Below are 21,378 nucleotides of genomic sequence, written 5' to 3' on the forward strand. Positions count from 1 at the left end.
AAAGAGTTCACTGAAAAGTTTAATTGTAATTTGCAATTTGCTAATGCTTTAAATGAAAAACAATTTACAAGCAGGATACTGATACTGTAACACTATAAAATGAAAATAGATTTTAGTTTTGTCATCAATATACAGTAATTTCATCTACCTAAATATATAATACACAGCATCACATCTACCAACAACCTGAATGTAATAAAATTAAATTACTATAGTTTCTAAATCAAAATGGTTTGGTTTCTTTGTTTTTGAATTTCTCTCAGCTACACCAGGGCTATCTGTGCTAGTCATCCCTAATTTAGCAGTGTAAAACTAGAAGGAAAGTAACTAGTCATCACCACCCACTGCCAAAAGTAAAACATGAAAGAATTTGGTACTTTTAGAACTTTAACTAATTAACCAAAAAATATCCAGGCAAGAGACCTCTACGGTGTGTGTACAATCATTCAATTTCTCAATTAAATGTATGAATGATATTTGTGGTATGTACAGTCATCCATGTGTCTAAACTGAAAGTATAGAGTGTATTTAGCAACATAATACCTTGAACCCACTACTACAATGAAACAGGATTTTAGACTGTGTCTAAAGAAATACTTTTATGATTCTTGACCATCAGAATCGACTTTAACAAAAACAATATATTAGGCTAAATGTTAAAAATTCTATTTCACATTACTTGTGTTATAATACAAAAATAATACACTTTAAAAGCTTCTATTATTTTACTGTGCTCATAGATAAATTTCAAGAATCTCACAAAATGAAAACAAAATGTTGTATAGTAAAACACTATTATAAACATTACTTGACATAACCACCAGCTTTTTGAATCCTCATTCTTTCTTCATAGTCTGTAGGTGAATGGTCTTTGCTGAGAGGAATTGCAGTATATCTCATATTTTGTTCATTATACCTGCATAGGATTGCCTGGAAAATACATGAAACTTCAGACAGAAAAACTCTTGTCACTAATGTTATCTTTTTTCCCCCCTTTATGGGAGTACTCTGATGAGAAAGAGACATCTTTGTTCTAGAAATCACAATACTGAAGTCCTACTAAGCTAATAGTTTATAGTTAAATGTGCCATCAGTATTAACACAACACAAATTAATAAAATGCATCATAAAGTGAAAAAGGCAAGAAGAAGATTGATTATTTAGAGAATCTCAGCATCAAAATATCTTACCAACATGTACTGAAAGAAATGTATTACCCACATGTACTGAAAGAAATGTACTAAATGTATTACCCAAATGTACTGAAAGAAATGTACTAAATGTATCACCCACATGTACTGAAAGAAATGTACTAAATATCTTACTCACATGTACATGTGAAATGTAGTAAATACGTCTTTGACAGCATTATAGAAACATAATTTATACACACATACACAGCCTTAGAAACACATTGCATTGTGTTTTAACTCTCTCAACACAGGCTCAGTCAGTTTGACCTACCACATGATCTCTTTGTATACATTTAAAGCCTCTATAGTTCTATAGATTAATACTTCTAATTTTCAAAATAGCATGGATATGTTCACAAAATTTGACAGTCTAATATTAGAAGTCTATGACGTAAAAAATATATTTTAAATGAAGTATTTTTTAATAAAATAAAACAAATATTAATCCATGCATATACTGACTATTTGTAACAAATCAGTCCGTACGTAAAATAATTTTCATGTTAAGATTAAAAATACTTTTTCTAATCTCACAAATCTCAAATTTCCTTTATATAATCTAACTCCTCTAAATCTTTGACAGACCTCATACCAACAAAAATTTAAATCTAAATAAATCTACATTACACCTTTTTTCTTTGTAGAATGACTTCAAACTGTGACATGAAGCTATATTTGTTTATCCAAAGTAGCTTTAAATTAACAACAGGATTTCTAATTAAATCTTGTTTTATTGCCTTTTTGATTGCCCTTTGAACCATGTCTGACTACTATCTGCACCATTATAAGTGCAGCTCATTTCATGCTACCAAATTACACTATCTATGAGCAACTACAAGTTGTGTGCTTAACAAAACATTATTATTATTATCATTTAATTTTATTTTATATAATCATAACTAACCTAAAAAGATCCCTATTTTTACATTTCAGCAAGTTTTATATTAATAAACAATAAATAACATACTTATCCAATATTCTTTCTTGCTGTTAAATGTTGATGATACTTAACCATACGTTTCTAAAACTAATGCATTTGTGTAATTAAAAAATGAGCCAAAGAACATAAACTAATAACATGGAAAAAAAAAAGATAATTTCCAATAACTCTCAAAATTTTTAGAGCTTTCTAACTATGCAAAAATAACCTTTATAAATTCACTCAAGCTAGTCATTAGTTTTCCTGTAGAATCACAGCTGGTACTTTTGAGTAAATCTGATAATTATCTGTTCAAAACATAACATTATACACTATTATTTGATAGATGAAAACCTTGACTTTCTATCGATTATAAGTAATGCACTTAAACATAAGAGAGAACTACTAACACATCCTGAAAGAGAGAATGAGACAGGTAGGTGTGACAAAAGAGACGTGATTTTATATTTGATAGCTCTGTAACTAAACAAAGGTTATAAATATTATGGTTTGCCTGAGCAATGATAATTTTATAGTATGTAATTTCTTTTCAGTTTTATACATTTTGGAGGGGTGGTGTATAAAATAGGGAAGATGGCCTCGGATAATATGACGTGGTATACAAAGAAAATTCAGGATTTTTTGAAATATTGTGTCTTGTACAATTAAGATCTTAAAGCTTGTATACTATTAAGATATGGATTATTAGCTTAGATTTTATGCTATACTAATTGGTATAACATAAACAAATAGTAATCTAATAAAATTCTGAATGTAAAACACTGCTTTTCATGCAAATGGATAACAAAAATAACATCTGAACCACTATCATGTCTCTCATATTCAAGTTGGCCTGATGAGCCCTGGCATTGGATATAAATATAGTTTGGTTAAAATTATTATACTTTCATTTTTACTTTCAATCTTAAGTTCTTAGAATGACACAAAACTGAGTTTATATATTTTCAAATTACATTTCATATATAATAAAAACATGACAATTTGTTGAAAGCTTCTATAAAAGGATTATTTATCTACGTGTTTTATTTCATCAATGACAGATAGTACTAATTTCCTTCAAAAGGAAGTTTCAATAAGATAAAAGTTAATTTCTTTTACATGAAGATTTACAACTTATAAAAACTGCTTTGAAGATCTTTACAAGAACTGCTCATACAACAATTAAAACATGTCAAAAAGTAATACCCACGTTTCATACCTCTTCTGACTATTGTGTAGGAACTGTTTACATAGTTTCTGTTAAGCAACAGTTACATTTGTAACACACACACACATTAAAAAAAAAAAGAGATGGAGAATTTAAAAATTAAACAGGTTACACATCACTGTCACTATACCTTCCAAAATTAAACAGGTTACACATCACTGTCACTACACCTTCCAACATTAAACAGGTTACACATCACTGTCACTACACCTTCCAACATCAAACAGGTTACACATCACTGTCACTACACCTTCCAACATTAAACAGGTTACACATCACTGTCACTACACCTTCCAACATTAAACAGGTTACACATCACTGTCACTACACCTTCCAACATTAAACAGGTTACACATCACTGTCACTACACCTTCCAACATTAAACAGGTTACATCACTGTCACTACACCTTCAACATTAAACAGGTTACACATCACTGTCACTACACCTTCCAACATTAAACAGGTTACACATCACTGTCACTACACCTTCCAACATTAAACAGGTTACACATCACTGTCACTACACCTTCCAACATTTACAAATAAAGTTCAAGATTGTTTATGTTTCATCCTATTTGCACATGTAACTAAAATGTTAAATATAAATAGAATGTGGAATTTTGTGTAAAATGTGCAATGTTATAAGAGACTGAGACACTTTTACCTTGCTATCACCAAGATTGGCTATGTATAAAGTATTGTTGATAGCTAAAACAGTAATGGCTGTGGTACCATCTTTCCATGAGGGCTTGTGTTTTGAGGCTTCTTTAAGGAATTCTTCATCTGTCTTCTTGAAAGTCTCTATTAAACAACGCTTGATTTCTTTTTCTACCTGGGTCAGGTCCCCTATGACATGTACAGTATACACACTCATATATGTTCATATACTTATCAGCTGATATGTTCTATAAGAATAAATATATTCAAAAGTATGTAAAGCTGAAACTGCTTCACAGTAACTTAATCCAAATATTATGTTCCTTTCCATAATAATCTTCAGTACTTCTTACAAGATGATTTATATAATGAAATGTTAAAGCTTTAAAGTCTATGATCTAATAAATCTGGCATCTTCTAAATAGATCTTTAATAAACAGGCCTGACTGTATTTTAATCTAAAAGTATGTTGAAATAGAAAATCAAAAAATGAATCATGTTTATTGTAAGGTCAAAACCTCAGAATTATCTAAGAAAAGATCCTAAATTTATATAAAGATAAACTTCCCTACTAAACATAGGGGCTACACACTATAAGAAATTCAAAATTGTATTTTATACAAGATATTTTACTCTATGAAATAAGTGAAGTGTTATAGTACAATTCTATATGACATTAAAACCCTCAAAATACAGTAATGTTATACAAGCTTACATTTTAACTCATGTAAAATAAAGTCATGATATAGAAATATTCTACCTGCAAGACAAAATAGTTAATTATGACAAAGAAATATTTTACATGAATAGTTTGAGTAAATAGTCATGGTATGTGATACAAGCATTCTGTATGAGACTGAGTCATCATTTAAAATAATGGAATTCTCTCAACATAAAATTCATGATACAAATTCATATCTACGTAACAGCTAGATTTGACAATCGTGGTAACCTACACATTCTAGATTAAGTAGAAACAATATATAGATATTTATATTACATTAAAAAAATATTAGAGCATAACAACCATACTATGTTAATATGCTATACAAAAGGTAACTGTTGTGGTAGATGTTTATACAATGTACAATGCTATATAATACACAATAAATGTAGATAGTTGTGATATAAGTTAATTACAAGTAAAAAGTTGGAGAGATTGACTTTGTCATATCTTGTTACAATAGGAAGCATTTACAGTTTATGAATTTCAAGATGGGAAGTAAACTAGATTTGCTATAATACAATATTATATTTTTTCAATGCATGACTTAGTTTTATTACATCCTTCACAATACTTGTGACATTTCCTGAATCTTAAATGTTAACTCGGTGGGAAATCACTTTTTAAAAACAAAAACCTTTAAAATAAACTTAAAAGCAAAATTAAAAGTTGCAGTTGTAAGGTCTATCTAGATTGAACAAAAAATGAAAAGACACTCATGTTTATTTGACACTTTCAGGGGCACTTGAACACAAAAATGTTTATAGAAGCTTGTATAACATTATTTGAATTGGTTAGCATTGTTAAGAACTGATTATGAGATGAAATCCATCTGTGTATCAAAACAATTTTTAGCTCAATCATTTAGCAAAAATTGCTACATAATAGCAAAGTTTCAAAGTCAGCCATGATTACATTGGAATTTCATATTTACTTAATTTTAGTTAATAAGCAATCATCCTAATAGTTTAAGGATTAACATTATTGTTAGGTAAAAATCAAACACTATTTGTTTCTAACATTATGTATGATATGAACTGTTAGATTTTACTCACATTTCAAAATCATGTTTAGACAACTTTTAACATTTAAAACAACTTTATTTTAGGATCTACAAGGTGCTAAATACCTAAACACAAACAAATCCTACTTTCAACTATGGTAAATATTTTAACTGTAATTATGTTAGAATTGAAAAACAAAACAAAAACATTAAGCTATATTCATATAAAATACATATTACAGTGTAATCTATTTTCATGGCACCTGTTGATTTTTGTATGTACAATGTACTGATGGTGTTATAATCAAGTGTAAGAGATGGGCAAAGGATGTTTCAAATGTTAAGCTTACAATCATAACAAAGAGTACAGTGGTTGAAAATTCAAATTTGTTAACATTTTACACTGGGTTATTGAAATAAGTGCAACCCTTGGACCACTAGTGTGGCCATTTTCAACCATAGACAACCAAATAAATTAAACTAGAATACTGTTAAAATACTAAGAGTAACATATACACGACATGTTTATGTGTGTGTTTTCTCATAGCAAATCCACATCGGACTATTTGCTGTGCCCACCAAGGGGAATCAAACCCCTGATTTTAGTGTTGTAAATCCATAGACTTACTGCTGTTCCTATGGGGAACGGTTTACATGTGTGTAAATTAAAAGTGAAAAAACATGCAATCTTTAAATAATTTATAAAGAATCATACACTAAGATGATAGCAGTAGACTTAACACAATGGAAATTTAAGGTGTAAGTATATAGTTATTCTCATATTATCTTACAGAGATCAAAAAACAAAAAAGATGTGCCTGGATGTTTGTTAATTTTGAGATTAGGTGTTTTAATTAAAGTTCTACAATTTTCCTTTTATTTATGTTAAAATTCTTATTTTGATATGGAGGCACTGTATTCTAAAAACATGTGGTGATTGTATTGCATGTGATAATTTATGTTCGAGGCAGAGGTTTGGTGTTCTTTTATTTCTGTGTTAATTTGCATACAGTTTGTTTCACTTATGTAGAAATCAGAACAGTTGTCACATTGTATTTTTTAAATGATTCCTGGTTGTGGAGGTTCATCATATATCTTTCTTATCATTTCTTGGGTTAAACAAATCTGGTATGAACATTTATATTTGTGTATTATTAATCTTCACCACAGGGGAGTGCTTAGGTTTTGAATAGATGGGGCTGTGCCAGTGGCTGTTATTGCATTGTTTTCTGGGGAGTTCTTTACAAATGGGGTCAGTCAGTGAGACCAATCTTATAAGTAATCAGAGTGTCCATTCTATAACTTTTAACATTTTGTGGATCTTCTCCAAATTTGTCAACCTTTCAGTAAACATTACAAGATCTTTTTAATCAAGCATTTTTACTAAATATTTGCCCATGAATATATGGGGTCAGAGTGTTGACTGCTTTGAGTGCAAAGTGGTTTTCATGTTAATATTAAAAATACTTTGCTTCACCTGAAAATGTTCACATTTCATTTGTGTAATCTCTAAAATATCCTGAATAAATATGAAACTTCATTCGTTCAGTTAAAATTTATATTTTATCTGTTATTTTCTCTACCCTTACTCTATATATACTCACTTGATTTGACTGGTTTTGTAACCACAATAAAAAACGAAGTAAATCTAAATTACCCTTTTTTCTTTTTTGTATAATAACTGCAAACTGTAACTACTTTTGTATCTCAGGACGGCTGGTATGGGTATTAACACTTTTACCAATGAAGCAGAGAACGTTTCAACCTTCTTAGTCATCTTCAGGTTAACAAATGTAACTACACTAGTTTATCCTTAAGTGCTTAAGGCTTATAACAATATACATCTCTTTATAATTAATTTTCTTGCCTTCTGAAATAAGTAATTAATTATCCCACCACATAAGTTGTAAATCATTCAGTGGACAAGCAGCTCATGTTACCATATTAAAGGATGTAATGTACATCTGCTTATGTACATTATAATTACTAAAAGAAAATAATTATTTTCTTTTCCATAATTTTACCATAAGATTAGGTGATAAATGAATTGGAGAAGGTACGAATAAACGTCATGATTCTCATATTAGGGAGGATAGAGGATTTAAAAAAAAAAAATTTGAGTAAATTAAGGCTTCTAAACTTATATAATGTTAAACTTTAGTTTATTAGCTATGTTTTAATGACAAGTTTATTTCTATATATTGATAATAAAGTAATCTACTTAAATTTTCAATGCAACTCTGCAATAGGGTTGATCAGGATAATAATTGACCCTGTTATGAAACTGAGTTGTTTTTTAATTAACTATTATAAATGGAAACTCATCAGGTTACATAAAACATTTGGTTAAGCATGTACTTTTCTCCACCAATGTTATCAATGATGTATAAAGTATTAGCTAATTGAATTAAACCTTTTAATGTACGTAGTTTTTGCTGTATTGTGAATGGAAAGCCATTTAAGTAGTGCAAACTTGAATGGAAAGGAGAATCTTTCAACTGTACCAAGGCTTCAGTATAGAAATGTCATCTACTTTTCTTTCAACAGGCAGAAGTAGTCCTCTCAGGTTCTCAAACCTACTCTACCTAAAGTTCTACTGAACCAGTTAACAGTTTCCACTGCACGTGTCTTTTTTGTAAACCCCTGTACTGAGACTATTGTATGATTGGGACTCGAAATGTTATTTTCCTTAGCAACACCAAACAATTAGCAATAAACAGATCCTTACACAAACCAATATAGTGGATAAGCTACAGTGGTAAAGTTTTCTGTAGTTTCATTTCCAAACACAAGAACAAAATTTCTATAGCACTTACACAACTTACTGAAATATATTAAATTCACTGTAGAAAATAAAAGTAATTACATCAATAATTTTTTATATGTTAACATCTGATTTTTCCACAGTTTCAGTAGAAAAGCTTATAAGAAAAGGATGGTATAATTATACCAGAAATGTGAATACTACATTAACTAGTTTTCCAACCATGCAATAGAAATTACATACTTAACAAAATGTTTTACACAACCTAACAAGTTTCAGCTGGTTGGGTTTCTGAAACAAAAAATGACACAGAAAAACCACAGAACAACATATATCATGGCAATAATTTAGGTTTAAGTTTATTTATATAACCAGGGATGGTTAAAGATGTTTATCTCTCTTGATCCCACTGCATGGCTGACAGTTATAGGGCATTTGATTTTTAAGTTTTCTTAATTTGCTGTGATCTAGAGATAAATTATTTTATGATTGAGGTCATTGAAGAAGAAGAAGAAAGCCAAGAGAAGCCACGAAGATATTATGGAAGGTCAGAAGAGAAGCCAAGAGGAAGTGTGGAAGTTAAACTTCAAAAGATGGTTTCTTGACTGTAGGAGAAAGATGTACCATCACAGACAGGTGAGCAAGCTGTGTATGTCTGCTCCTGTTTAACAAAAACTTGTTTCCTTTTTTTCTTTCTACTTGGTGGGACTTAGAGATATTTAACATTAATGATTTATGTTTTTAAGCTTACACTGACTTGGTTAAATGAGTTAATCATGGGAATAGGATGATCCTTTTCAGAGCTGAAATCAGTAGATCATAGCTTTCTTGGAAGGTATGCTACAGGGGAAATGGAAGTACCATGAGAAAACCCACTTTCATGACCAGAGTGCCAAATGAAATTATCCTGACTGTGTCTTGAAGATGCCATGGAAAAAAAGACAAGGATTATTATTCACATACACATAAATATATGAAACTTCATCTAGAAGAAACCTAATGGTAATAGAATTGTTGTGTAGCTAGGTGAGTCTGGGTAGGTAGACAGGCTTGGCTGCTGGAAGTCTTGGATTGATCGGGCAGAGGAACGGCTTTTTCTGAAAGATTATCTTTCTGCATGGGTCTGTAAAGGATTGAGTCTCAGCTGGTTGGGTTTTGGGTGGTTGTCATTTTTTGAAAATCAGGTCAGTCTTCTGAATTTGTCGTTGGTCTAAATTAGTTGGTTCTTCTTGGCAATTTTTGTTTGTGTTTCTTGGCATACTAGGTGTAGACTGTCTGTGGAAGTAGAGGTATTGCATTTTACCATTTGAAGTCTGGGTCTTATGTAAAGTTTCGTAATTACTGTTGTCTGTGTGTTCTTGTTGTTTGTGTTTAAGGTGACTTGGAGGTTAGTAAGTTGTTTGGTGATGATCATTGGTGATCCACTGGCTTGGGAAGGATGGATAGAACTCTTGCTTGATACTCTTGTATGGCTATTCTCATCCAGTTCTGCCCTCTATATGTAAAAATGTTTTTGCATGTCACAAGTCTTCACCATCACATATCCCATAAACTTGGTTCAACTGCATCTCACATGTAAATCATAGTGCAACAACCTTCCACCAGCAGGAGTTAGACACACCCTCCTGATGCAAGTGACTCCCTCTATTTGATTTTACCAAGCTATCACTTCAAGATCAGGCAAAAAATAAAAATGCCAGTTTTCTGTGAGGAAGAAGGATGGGAAGTGTGAAAGGAGATAAGTACCTATTGGAAATATAATTTCAGTATTGGAAAATAACGTTTATGATATGTTACCTCCATTTACACATATGGCTAGAAATCTACATTGAATAGATGGAAGAACTGGTGTAAGTGACACAAATAAATATCCTTTAAAAGCATCCAAAGACCATCCATGAAGTGTGATCCCCACAGGGAGAGGAACAAACATGGGAAATTGCCCTTATTGTGTACCAGGTGTTGCATACACAGGCAGAAGGTGGGAGGGGCACAACTAAAAGGGAGAGAAAACTACGTAGATTTGAATCCAAATCACAACATACTTAAATCTCAGTCCCAGTGAATACTATAGAAGAACCATGTATAAACAATAATATGGGGAAAACTAAAATGAATGTGCTCCAAATGTGTAGAGTTGCTATAGTATGATGGACTGCACACAAGTCCAAAACCAAGCAGCATCAGAAGTACTACTTCCAATCCCTGGGTAGGAGGAGGATCCACATCATCTTCACTTCAAGTTGAGTAGAATGGTCAAATATATCTATTAAACAGGGCACACATGTGCAAATTTATAATCACCAACACATCTGGGAACCCAAAATCTGAATGTCAGACATAGGGATGTGCCAATGTGGCAGTTCCTGTAAAATCAAATCAATCTTACTGGAATCCTTCAGCAAAAAAAACAGCCTTAGACATGGGAAAAATTAAGTTGGAGTGCTAGCAGGATAAACTTTGCCCCAAATATCATCATGCTCTAGATAGGGCTGCACAGTAAGTGTGTGGTGTGTGTGTGCAACATCAAATTCCAGAACCTACCACAAAAGGTAGAGAATATGAGACACAACTAAACCATTGCCATAAAGACAAGGAATCACAATCTACATGATTAACAAATTTTTGTTCTATTTTTAAACTGAAATATTCAAATATCATATACTTTTACCATCACTCATTTTGGTACATTCTCAGCAGTGATTTATGAGGAAGGTAAAAAACTGAAAGTATTCTTATGTAGGATTCACTGTATGGAGATGACCACATGCAATTTTTTCTGTGACCAGTGGAGATTATCCATTAAATTCCATTTACAGTCTTAGGAAAAAGATGCCAGGTAGTCTAAGAACAAGTAATTACTGTAATCACTTCATCATTTGCACAAAAGTAACCTATTAAGGAAGCTCCTTTGATACTTACCAAACCAGGAAATGCTTTGTAGCAAGTACACAAACTTCCAATGTTGGGAGACAAAACTTAGAATTCGTAATATGCCTAGTAATGTCCAAACCAAATGCAAGGGTAATGCAATGAGCCTAATCTCTCTTCCAAGTGAATTAGCATCAAGAAATGACATGCCTTTCCAATCATAAACAGGTTCAGAGGTAAATGGTCACTAAGTATTATGTTTCCTCAGAAAGTTATGGTAATCTTAAATGCAATCAAGTGATGAGCAATGAACAATAATAAAACATATAATGGAGCAAACTTTAGTTCTAATTTTGAAAAAATTTAAAGAAAGATTCTGCAAATACTATTTATTTCTAACCTAAACAAAGTGATGAGTACAAAGGACAAATAAATGGAACTTACACTATAAATAAAAATGTAATTAATTGAACTGTCATCTTGTTATAAGCTACAAGCTTCCATAAAGCCATTCCTCTTAAAGAAATTGTTACCAACATCAATGACTGTTATTTTAATACCAGAATAAGTAATTCCCGTGGTATAACCTGAACAAACACGAGGTAAAGTTGGATAGTGATCTTTCAATCACTCTTACAAAATGTATTAAATGTAAATTGTTCCCTGTACCATAGTTATTCTTCCAACAAACCATAATTTTTAAAGCCTTCAATTTTGCTTGGTTACATAGCTAACCAACAGAAAATCAAACTTCCTGCATCAGCATCCTTTATTTCACTCTTTATTAATAGTTTTCTTTTACTATTAATTATAAAGTACCTATAATCAACAGAAAGTCAAGGTTATTGTCTACCAAATGAAGTATTGTATTACGTTGTGTTCTTAATAGCTAAGTATCAATTTCACTTATAACACAGCTTTGGAATCACAATGACTTGCTTGAATAAATTCATAGTGGCTTTTGTCTTACAGTAGAAAACCACAAAAATTTTGAGTGTTAGATTAATAATGTGCAAAATGCAGACAATTTCCCCTATGTTCTTAGGTGCATTATTTAATTAACTAAAAATTATTTACTGTATTACCTATATTACTACATACAATGTTTAAGTTTAAATGTTCTCAACAATTGACAACATAATGAGAAAAGGAAGCTTGGGTAAGTAATTTATTTTTTATTTTTATAAAATTAACTAAAATATAAAAATAGGGATCGCTTTAGGTTAATTAAGATAAGATTAGGTAAAATTAATAATAATAAAATAAAAATTTTTCATGGAGTATGAACACAAGCAACACATAGGTAATAGGTAATGTCATTCAATAACATAATTGAGCTACACATGCCTTTGGTGTTTTACAACTTATTGTGGCACAAACACTGGTTAAACAAGGTTAATCAGTAATAGATGTATACTGTTACAAGCTTAGATTTATTTAAGATCAAGTAACATACTTGCACATGACTATTTTAAGTCATTCTAGACAGAAACAAAAAGATTTTTCAAATTATCTGATCCTGTTTTGAGTTAGGGTAGAAAAAAAGAGCAGATAAAATATTAAGTTTTACTGGAAAAAAAAAACAAAACGTTTGAAATGTATTTAAGAAGTTTTAGGAATTACACAAAGGAAATCTGATATTTTTGAAATGAGGAAAAGTATGTTTAAGCTAAACATGAAAATTACTTTGCACACGGACTATACAAAACAAACACTCAATATATTCATGGACACATTGTTTAGTTTATTAAAATCACTTTGCACATGGACTATACAAAACAAACACTCAATATATTCATGGACAAACTGTTTAGTTTATTAAAATTACTTTGCACACGGACTATACAAAACAAACACTCAATATATTCATGGACAAATTGTTTAGTTTATTAAAATTACTTTGCACACGGACTATACAAAACAAACACTCAATACATTCATGGACAAATTGTTTAGTTTATTAAAATTACTTTGCACACGGACTATACAAAACAAACACTCAATATATTCATGGACAAATTGTTTAGTTTATTAAAATTACTTTGCACACGGACTATACAAAACAAACACTCAATACATTCATGGACAAATTGTTTAGTTTATTAAAATTACTTTGCACACGGACTATACAAAACAAACACTCAATATATTCATGGACAAATTGTTTAGTTTATTAAAATTACTTTGCACACGAACTATACAAAACAAACACTCAATATATTCATGGACAAATTGTTTAGTTTATTAAAATTACTTTGCACACGGACTATACAAAACAAACACTCAATATATTCATGGACACATTGTTTAGTTTATTAAAATTACTTTTCTAAAAATATGATTTTTTGTTATGTAAAAGACTTACAATGTTACCTGAAAGACTGCCAAACTTCATGAAGATAAACACAATATGCTGAAAGTTAGAAAATATTAAATGTATAGACTTTAAATAAGTACAAATAGGTAATATATTGGTCAAACTGACTGAGCCAGTGTTAAGAGGGTTAGAGCTCATGTGACACCATAATGAAATGTCCAAGTGAAACAAGAAACAAGAACAAAATGAATTATATTACATTCCTTGATCAGCATATTGTTTCAAACTACACAAATGTAGAGGAAAAAGTTTTAAATTCTGAATAAATGTAAAATGTTTACCTTACTCACCTAAAAAAGATGGAAAATACAACATACATATTTGCATACCACAGAGCAAAACCTGACAAGAATATAGAAACAGAAAATGAGTGTCAGTTAATGATGCTTTCAGGATTAACCTAAGAAATAAATACATGTATCGGATTGTGGAGAGCAACAATGAGTGGACATCAGATGAGACAAACAAACATTATCAGTGGAAGAAACAGAACTACAGAAGTAAAGAAATGAAAGTGTGCAAGATATTTTTGCAGTTCTAGTCTGAAGAAGCTTCTCTGAAAACCACACTCAAAAACTAAAAACATTTGTAAGATAGACAGTGCCACCTTCACTAATGACACTGTCCAGCATCAGGGGTAAATCTGTAGACAAAACATATCTAAAATGGTGTCGTTGTTCAGAGTCATACAATGGCACAACAGTAAAATATAAAATATTGAGAATCAAGGATCACATTGACCACACATTGGTGCATAAGTTCCAGATAAATGAAAACAAGGAGTTAAAAACTGTGACCAATGTGTAGTATAATTAGGAAAACTTCCTCTTTCTGATCCCTACAGAAATAAGATGGCCAAAATTCAAAAGAGGGTTTCACACATGAAAAAGCTTGTTTTCACATTTCTCACTCCAAATTGACTGCCAACTGGCAAGAGCCAAGCCTTGAATACAGGATGTATGGAACAAGCACAGTAGTGATAGTGCCAAAACAGACAGACTTAGCTGTGGTGTTAATGAGCTCATTCCTGCAAATACCAACATGGCCTGGTATCCAGAAGAACTGAATAGAAGTAGATGTTAAAGTGAAATGAGCCAGTACGTTTTAGATTTCAGAGAAAAAAGTGAGAACTAATGTAAAGCAAACCCAAGGCCAATACACAGCTAAACAAGTCAGTACAAATAGTACAATTCCAGTACTTCTTAGCTTCTATGTGATTCAAGGCAAGAGAAATGGCATACAGTTCAGCAGTGAACACACAAACTGTAGAGGGAATTCTGTGTGCAATCACCGAACCACAACAAACCATGGCAAAACTCACAGAGTCACCTGATTTTGAACCATCTGTATAAATGGGAATGGAAGGATGGTTTGAGAAATGTTTAGCAAATAAAAGATGGTATCTCCAATTGGGAGTATCTGCTTTTCTCAGATGACTTAAAGAAAGGTCAAACATGAAGATGGTAATAACCATGGTGGAATGGGCTGAGCAGTGGATACAGCCAATGTTATCTAAAAACAAACCCAATTCATCTAACTGTGCCCGGATACGAAGGCCAAAAGAAATAATGGCAGATCTTCTGTTCTGAAAAAGCATGGCCCACTGAGGAAGGAAAACACAACCCCAGATTGGATACTATGGCAAAGATCAAAGTTTTGAAGCATACATTAAAGACAGTTGCAAATAGTGGAGGTGTAGAGAAGGTTTGTGAGACTCTGTGTACAAACTCTGGACTGGGAAAGTACAGAAAACTCCAGTGCAGAGCCGAAGTCCTTGATGATGAAGGGGGTCCAGTATCCTTAAGGCTGAGGTCTTGGCAGAGCCAAAGACCAGAGACCCATGGTCCAGTTTTAATCAAATAAGAGCACGATATATCTTGAGCATAGAATATTGATCTGTTCCCCAAGAGGTGGAAGAGAGGACACAGAGGATGTTCAGTGTTCTTGTACACACAACTCATAGCTTAAAGTTTATACAACTGGTATAAAGGTCAGATTACATTCAAAGATTAGCCCCAAGAACTTTGCCCCAGGGACCATAGGAAGCACAACTTCACGGACATGGAGTTCAGGTTCACGGTGAATACCCCATTTGCAGTAAAAAGTGCATGCAAATGGTTTTAGAGAGATAAAAGTTAAAACCATCTAGTGTGGTTTACTTCAGTAAACAATTGAGAGCAGTCTGCAGCTGTTGCTCAATAAACCTTATGCTCAACGACTGACACAAAATGTGTAAGTCATCGACATAGAGCCTGTTTAGAACAGTAAGAGGGAGTTATCCAGTGATAGCATTAACCTTTACACTGAAAAGTGTGAGACTCAAGACAGTCTTGAGGGACTCCAAGTTCCTGTAGGAAATGACAGAACAGTGTCAAACCCACATGAACTTAGAATTGCCTGCCCATTAAAAAGTTCAATTAAAATGGGAAAATGCCACACAACCCAAACAAGTTGATGTATCATGAAATGCCATACCTTTACATAGTATCATAAGCCTTCTCAGGATCAAAGAATATTGACTCAAGATGTTGTTGCTTGAGAAAGGCTTCTCTGATCAACATATCAAGTCAAATCAGGTAATTCACAGTGAAGCACTATCATAGAAACCCACATTGGATGAGTGAGAGGAGGTTGTTTGATTTGAGGAACTAAACAAGACAATCAATAAGTATCCTCTCTAAGGTCTTACAGAGACAGGTTGTCAAAGCAATTGGATAGTAGTTTGAAGGAATATTGGGATCCTTCCCAGGCTCAAAGAAAGGTAGGTCAACAGCATGGCACCACACATCAGGAAAAGCATTCTCCTGCCATATCTGGTTTAAAATATGCAGAAGAATAATGAGAGAAGCAGGAGAGAGATGGCGAAGCATCTCGTAGTGTATATCATCACATGTGACCGATGTACTGCCAGACCAACGAAGAGCCAACTTGAGTTCCACAAGTGTAAAGGCATGATTATAGTTATACAGATGATCAGCCTGAGTCTTGATGGCTAAGAAGATGGATGATGAAGCAGAAGTGCTAGATATCAGGCAAAAGCTTTTGCCAAGAGTATTGGCAATGCTCTGGGCATCAGGAACTTCCTGACCATCAGGGAGCAAGATCGAAAGAGGAACAGCATTTTATTGCCCACAAACCTTCCAAATCTTGTCCCATATGACTTTGGAACTGGCAGTAGAAGAGATGCTGGTTGTGATTTTAATCCAAGATCCCTTCTAGCCTGCTGAAAAGTGATGCAGTTTAAATATGTGGGATACATACGAAAGGTATCCCAGGCCTGTTTTTGAGCCTTCCGTGCCACATGGCAGGCAGTATTCCACCACAGATGAGGATACTGTGGAAACATGTTGAGGTTTTAGGAACATGATGAGCAGCTGCCTGTATAATACAGTTAGTCACTGCTGTCATGCAGTCATCTATCAATGGCTTACAGGTGACAGCAGGATCAAGTTCCATGAGAGCAGTGAAGAAGGGCTAGTTGGCTTGATCCAGCTTCCACCGGGACAAGCAGGTTGGGTGGCATTGACCACAGCCTGTCTCTCTCAAAATAACAAAGTGATCACTGCCAAATGGATTACTGTCAACCCTCCATAAAAAGTGGGAGAATAGTGAAGGTTAGCAGAATGAAAGATCAATAGCAGTAAGAGACTGAGTAGGTACGTGAAAGTAAGTATAAAAACCAGTACCGAAGAGAAAAAGATTATGATCTGAAAGTACACGTTCTAAAGAGCAATCCCTCCCATCAATGTCAGTACCTCCCTGGAGGGAACTATGTCCAATGAAGTCTCCCAGGGATAAAAAGGGAGACAGCAACTGTTCAACAAAAGCATCAAGGTCTGATTGACCATAAGTCTCTCCAGAAGACAAGAAGAGAATAGACAGTGATGGTATGACCCAAGTAAACATGGATGGCTACAGCCTCCAAGGGTGTTATTAATTGGCAAAAACAGGGTGGAAACTTTCTGATCAATCAGCAGTGCCACTCCTCCATGCACTCATCCATCACACAACCTGTCATTTCTGTACAAAGAAAACTGTCAAAAGGTGACTGCATCAGCAGGTTTCAGAAATGTTTCCTGTGAGGAAAGACAAACAGGATGGTAAGAATCAATGAGTGCTTTGATGTCATCCAGATTAGAAAGTAAACCTTGACAGTTCCACTGTATCAAGGTGGCCATTTTTATTAATGTGTAGGCGAACTAGGTGGAGAGCCCTTCTGTTTTTGATCACATCTTTTTTCTTTATTTTCTTCACTCAAACCTCCATGGATCCTGCCCTGGATTGACTAAGCAGGTCTCAGTCATTGGAAGATGATTCCAGTGACTGAGGGCATGAATGAATGATTGTTCTGCATCTCTGGGGCTGGAGAAGAAAATGGACCTGGCAAAATGCCCATACCAAGAACCACAGGAGATAGATCCAGGAATCTGCTGGAAGGAATGGTAGAAACAGATGGGTGTTGACATAACTTCATCAGCTTTCTCAATCACGAAGGGTAAAAGACTTTTCACATAGTTTCAGAATGATTCTTTTGGAGGCACAAGGCACTGTAGCAGTGGAATGAAGTGCAGCAGCATACATCTGAGATAGAGTGGTAGACATTAACTTTTGAGCCTCAGGTAAAAAATGTTTTAAACCGTTTTCAAATGCTGCACCTCTTTTTCTTCCACCAACCTAGGGCATGAACAAAAGTAAGATGGGTGAGAACCACTACAATTAATACTATGAAGGTCTATTTCACGCTCATAGGCATCATGGTCCTTGTCATCACAATGGGAATACGTCAAGGAACCAGGACATGATGTCTTCAAGAGACCCAATTGCTGACATTGGAAACATCTGAGTGGGTCCAGAATATATGGCCACATCTTGCAATTAATGTAACCTGCCTTGATGGTGGCAGGTGGCCATGGTGATGTAAATGTCAAAATTAGGATATTGATCAGCATCGTAATTCCATCTTTGCAGGTGGAGATAAGCCTCAGTGCAGAAACTTCTTGGGTGGAGAAACCAGCAAGAATCTCCAAGTCAGGGATGTTCTTCAAATCCCTTTCAACAATAACTCCCTGTGAAGAATTAAAAGTAGCATGGAGAGTAATTTCAATGAGTAAATCCCAATGGCCTTTGAATGTAAGAGCAGTTTACTGTCTTTAGCAGTAGATGTTTCCACCAATATGTCAACAGAAAGAAGCTTTTTGACTGACTTAGGAGAGCTGGCAATTCCCTTCTGAACAAAAAAAAGGGGAGACATTTGCCCTAAAGGTTTGTCTGATAAAGAGTGTAATATCAGAAAATGAGGTACAGATGTTGAAGAAGTTGAAGATTGCTGTTCAAAATCTTCAAGATGTGGTTGTTTATCAATGGTCTGTTTTTCACCTTTTTTTAAAATCTGATTAGGGGTATCCATAATAAAGAAAAAATGTTTCAAAACCCACTGACCCCATCCCACCATGGAGCCCTATGATGGAAGGCACTACAATGTCAAAAAAGGACATTGCAGCAATGCCATGGTTTAATGAGCACTATATCCAAACACCAGCATCATATGCAATGTCTGCAACACCTGTTGAGAACATCCAACACTGATACTTGGTTGGCCATAGCCCAAGTGGACCAGCTGACTGACTCTGTGAGGGCTATACCAAGGCTGCCTGTCTACAGGAATTCAAGGCCAAAGTGGTATGTTAGAGTTGGACTCCTCAACCACCAGGATCCTCTCCTCCCTTTCACGGGTCATCAAGCATGGCAAATACATGGATAGAAGTTTAGATCCCAGAGGAGGTAAACTGAAAGAACAGAACCTTCTCCAGGAGGTCCCTTCATCATGCACAGGAATCCACACCAAGGAGATATATTTTAGTATATTCTAATGAAAGATCAACCTTATCATAAGGAACATGAGAATGCAGTACATTGCAATTTGACTATAATAATGGCATTAGGAAAAAAAACCTCAATGCAAGAATAAAGCTTAAATCTTCTGAAAATGAGACAAATAGCAGTGGATTAAGGCAATCTATGTGAATAATGAATTTTGAACTAGCAGACACTAGAATACTACCTCAGAGAGGAGTATTTCACTCAACAGACCATGCATTTCCTCCAAAAGCAAGATTAGTGTTGAACATTGATTTATGGATAAGCATTTTGTTTTGTTTTCTCATCTATCTGGTGAATATTGTAAATTTGAACAAAACTGTCAATTTAATCTTTAATTTCTGTTCATACTGTTGATATTAAGTTTTATTTCTTAAAAATAGATATGTTATTTTGACTGAAGTTCTAAATTTATTACGCTCAATTCTTTACTGAATTTTTAGTTTTTAGTTTGCGACTATTAACACCGTCATTATTCTGCTGGTAGTTTTAACTTAATATTTCTGTGGAAAACATCTGCTTTGCCTGTAAAGTTTATTTACTGTTAACATGCTTTTATAAGAACTGGAAGACAACCAATTAGGATCCTGTTAATTTTTAATATGCTGTGAAATGTAAAACAGTGTCTATGTTGTGCTTGTTTTCTTTCTTGAACCTTTTGCACTGGTTTTGTGAATTTTGTCTCTACACATGGGTTTTACAGATGCCATGATTCAACTGACCTTATCCTAGAAATGAAGCATTATGTGTAAAATAGTTCAGACACAAGCTGGAACAGGAGGTACCCTTGGGTAACTTAGCTGTCAGATATTGGTGAAGCTGGGCTGCAGAGAACTGTGAAGCACGTACTCCTCCGTGGCCATCAAACACTGCATAGTAAGCTAGTCTGTATCTAGAAAAATCACAAAAGTAATTACATACAGTGCATTAATTATCAAGAATCACTACCAAAATTTAATATTTTAAAAATGTATAAAAAAAGTGCCTAGTGTCATGATTAATTTTGAAATTGATACAACAAATATAAAGATAATACATTAAGGTCATCAGGAATACAGGTTGACAGTAGTTACACTAAAATTACTATAACTATGCTTAGTGTATGAAATAGAATACATAACAGTTCACAATTTACTCCTTTGTTAAGTTAAACACAAAATATATGATCTTTGTAACAATAACAAATATACACAAACAGTATGGATCTTGATAGAGGTAAACCTCTTTCCTGTTCCAATATTTTAATTTTCTTCAGATTATAAATTAACAGACTTTTTTTTATTACTGTATACCATGTACCAAACTGGCATACATACATGGAAATTAAGTGTAATTCCAATGAAATATCTACTATTTATTTTGTGCAGGCTTATGTAGCCAGTATTCTGACAGGCATTGTATTAAAAGTTCTCCATAAAAACTTATTTTTTGTCATAGCACATTGAACATTATCTGGCTACTCACTAATTTTATCACATATCTGCTGAAACTTCTTGGTTATAATTTAAATAATATTTGTATAACCTGGGTAAAAGATGGCTCAAAGTAACGGAAATATTTGTGTAAAACTACTTAAATTCAGGTTTTTTAGGAAAGATGTATTGAAAAATAACCACAAATCCTTTAATCTTTACAATAAATATGTAACTATTTATAGAGTCCAGGATTCTTTGCTATATAGTATTCGAAGTCTGTTCAAAAAATACGCGGACTGTTTGAATTGCGCGGATCCAGTTGGTTCCAGGGGAATCCACTTGGTGTTGC

General features: G+C 33.4%; 1 protein-coding gene across 10 annotated transcripts in view; it reads right to left on the reverse strand.

The window, feature by feature from the left end:
- Positions 1 to 21,378, reverse strand: part of LOC143250845 (integrin-linked kinase-associated serine/threonine phosphatase 2C-like) — a 66,098-nt gene that overhangs the window by 20,619 nt on the left and 24,101 nt on the right. For all 10 annotated transcript variants that reach the window (XM_076501936.1, XM_076501935.1, XM_076501927.1 and 7 more), the window contains exons 4-6: positions 20,400 to 20,506; positions 4,006 to 4,187; positions 809 to 930 (exon numbers count right to left, since the gene is read on the reverse strand). In XM_076501936.1, coding sequence (XP_076358051.1) covers positions 809 to 930; positions 4,006 to 4,187; positions 20,400 to 20,506 — 411 coding nt within the window. The remainder of the gene's footprint in view (positions 1 to 808; positions 931 to 4,005; positions 4,188 to 20,399; positions 20,507 to 21,378) is intronic.

This window comes from Tachypleus tridentatus, chromosome 5, assembly GCF_004210375.1.
Source record: "Tachypleus tridentatus isolate NWPU-2018 chromosome 5, ASM421037v1, whole genome shotgun sequence".
Taxonomy (NCBI): domain Eukaryota; kingdom Metazoa; phylum Arthropoda; class Merostomata; order Xiphosura; family Limulidae; genus Tachypleus; species Tachypleus tridentatus.